The sequence below is a fragment of the Gavialis gangeticus genome, unplaced genomic scaffold (genome assembly GCF_001723915.1).
Source record: "Gavialis gangeticus isolate Ggan-Ray unplaced genomic scaffold, GavGan_comp1, whole genome shotgun sequence".
Classification (NCBI taxonomy): domain Eukaryota; kingdom Metazoa; phylum Chordata; order Crocodylia; family Gavialidae; genus Gavialis; species Gavialis gangeticus.
Window position 1 is genome coordinate 29,105,840 of NW_017728994.1, and position 3,119 is coordinate 29,108,958.

The 3,119-nt window shown below is 50.9% G+C and overlaps 1 protein-coding gene across 4 annotated transcripts in view; it reads left to right on the plus strand.

Annotated features, from left to right (window-relative positions):
- GBF1 (golgi brefeldin A resistant guanine nucleotide exchange factor 1) overlaps positions 1-3,119 on the plus strand; it is a 186,810-nt gene that overhangs the window by 166,645 nt on the left and 17,046 nt on the right. For all 4 annotated transcript variants that reach the window (XM_019502493.1, XM_019502494.1, XM_019502495.1 and 1 more), the window contains exons 24-26: positions 631-807; positions 1,324-1,388; positions 1,513-1,636. In XM_019502493.1, the coding sequence (XP_019358038.1) occupies positions 631-807; positions 1,324-1,388; positions 1,513-1,636 (366 nt within the window). The remainder of the gene's footprint in view (positions 1-630; positions 808-1,323; positions 1,389-1,512; positions 1,637-3,119) is intronic.

Below are 3,119 nucleotides of genomic sequence, written 5' to 3' on the forward strand. Positions count from 1 at the left end.
AAATCTCAACTGATATGGCTGCTGTAATGGTTTTCCCAGCTACTCCACTTCGCAGCATGTGGTCAGTTAGAAAGTGTGGTAAGAGATCCCATCTGTGCTTGAAAAACACTGTCTATATTGAATGGATTGCCATTATGAAGAGGCTGGGATCTGGTGATTAGTGCCTGGGATGTATGGGTTCTCTTCCCAGCCTTGCTGCTGTTGAAGTGGGAAGAGCTTTGTGACCTTTAAACATAACTTCTCAGTACCTCAAGTTTCCTCCCTAACAGGACCATGTAAGAATTCTTGCCTCCTGGAGTAGTGTTCATGTTATATGTAGTATTTGTAAAGAGCTTTGATTCTGTAGTACATGTTATTAGCACTAGCAGATCTTCAGCAAGCCTCTCCCTGTAACTGTGTGTACCTCTCGAAGAGTGTGTCTAAATATTCCATCAGGAATCGGCAAGTATTGGAGAAGCCAGCTTCTCCCCACTCTTCCAAAGTGAATGCTAACTGAGGAGCAGTAGCTTCTCCACAGCCTCTTACCCAGAGCTAGTGACTGTCCTCTGCTAGTTCCAAAATAGCTTCTCGTGGACTGTACTGAAAGGATAATGTCTCTTGCTGACTAACTGCCCTGCTTCTCACTTGCAGTCTATAGAAAATCTACCCGCTGTTTTTGGAAGTAATGCCAAGGCCCACATTGCAGCAAAGACTGTGTTTCACTTGGCTCACCGCCACGGTGATATTTTGCGGGAAGGCTGGAAAAACATCATGGAGGCCATGCTGCAGCTTTTCCGAGCAGAGCTGCTGCCCAAGGCCATGGTGGAGGTAATGACAGCCAGTTTCTGGCTAATTAAAGATGGGTAGGGGACGGGACACACACGCAGGGGCTAGATTTGTGAAGTACCAGTTCAAAGGGAAGGAAGGGAGCATTTTTAGCAAAGCAATGGCTGTATATGTACTCTGACATAGTCACCAGGTCCTTGCAGGGCTTAGCACACTGGCTACCTGAAGCTTGTTAGGGGTGGTGGTGGGGGTGTATTCATTTTTATTGTATTTGATACATTGTAGCACTCAAACATCTGCTAAAATAAAATGCAAGGCATATGAGGGAGGCATGGGGGAAGACAGTATTGGATGAGCAGCACAAAAATAAAGAAGGCCCATTTCTATTATATTAGTTATTGGGTGTGAATGGAGGATGAGGGCAGGAGGACCATATATGAGGGTAAGTAGGTGTTCTGGGGCAGTATAATAGGGATAGGGGGAAAGTAGGACAGATGTGAAGAAGGATGAATGTGTAAGGAAGTGAACAGTGGGACATACACTCTCTTCGTCTTCCAGGTTGAAGACTTTGTGGATCCCAATGGCAAAATCTCTTTACAGCGTGAGGAGACACCATCTAACCGGTGAGCGATGTGGAAGGATCACACTCTCCACTGGAGTCTTTGTAGGACCCAGTAAATCCTTTTTCTTTTTTTTTTAGTTTGTGTGGTTTCTTCTCTGGCTGATGTGCGCATCTTTTGTTTGTAGCGGCGAGTCCACAGTTCTGAGTTTTGTTAGCTGGCTCACCCTCAGTGGTACAGAACAATCTGGCATAAGGGGGCCATCTACAGAGAACCAGGAAGCGAAGCGAATGGCTCTGGAATGTATCAAGGTAATTCACTGGACCCAAAAGTGTCTGACACACAGAACAGTCCATTGAGTATGGGGCAGTGTGGATGGTGCATGTATAAGGGCAGTGCTGCACAGGTAATAGGAAATGGGGTCATGCCTATAAATGCATGCTTCTTGCATGGGAATGGGAAACCCCTTTGATGGTAACAAGAGATCCAAAGGGCTTGGTAATGGCAGAGAGCAACAAACTTGGTGTGTTCCCAGCAACAGGGAACTGGAGTGAGGTGTGCTTTCAGAGGTTGAGTGCCATTGGACTGGGAGGGCTCTGTGCTTCTACCTCTGCGGGGCTCCCCGCATTCCAACTGGGAGCCCCACATGGAGGCACCAAGCATGATGGTGTGCGACTGGACAGCTGATGAATAAGGAGCGGAGCTCCTGCCTGCAGGGGGTGGTGGTTTGTGGGTGGGTATGCTACCCCCCTTCCATAGTGCATAGCCCCCATCAATGGCAGCAGCAGTACCAGCGGGTAGCGGGCCCTCAGGGTGCTCATGGTCTCCAGCAGGCAGAGTCCCCTGGCAGCATGCAGCTCTGGCTGAATCCTGAGAACTGCACATGTCAGCACAGAGCCCGCCTGGCCTGCTGGTGTGCACCTCTGAGTTGGACTGGGCTGGCTCTTGTGCCATCACGTTGGGCTCCCGGCACCGCAGGGGGGAGCCTCTCACCATTGGGCTGGGCTGGCTCCCTGCCTCCACGTGGGGGTTCTAGCACTGTAGTGGAGAGCCACACATGGAGGCACAGAGTCCGCCTGGCCTGATGGCGCACAGACAGGGAGCCGTGGGAAGTCGTGCACCATCAGGCTGGATGGACTTCATGACTTCACATCTGGCTTCGCACTGGAGTGCTGGAAGCCCCACATGGAGGCACGGAGCCGGCCTGGCCTGGTTCGGTGGTGCCCCCACCTGCAGTGCTGGGAATCAGCCCAGTTCTGCTGGAAGGTGTGTGCCAGCAGGACAGAGCCACACACTGCCGGGGGGTCTGCCTGCTGCAGGCCATGAGTGCCCTGAGGACTCGTCACCTGCTGCTGCTGCCACTGCCAGTGGGGGGGATGTGCTCCATGGGGTGGGGGGGCCATTTGGTGGCTTCCCCCTCATCCACTCCCACACTTATGCCCCCCCACAAACCCAAAACCCACCCACTCACACCCCTCCACATCCTTTCACAACCCCCCCACATGCATACCTTCCCCACAGATCTCACACACACTCCTCCCCACCACAGCTATCCCCCGACCACACCCCACACGCAATATACATGCGTAAGACTATTTTGAGCTATTATGCAATCACCTCTATATACACTATGCACACACACACACACAAATGAGGACAAAAATAATGTTTTTAATGAAATTAAAATATGTTATAGTAGATGTTTGATTTTTAGTACATGATTTGGGGTTTTTCCCAGTTCCAAGATGGTACCCCCCCCCTCCCCCCCATAAAAGAGTACTTCTAGGGGCAAGG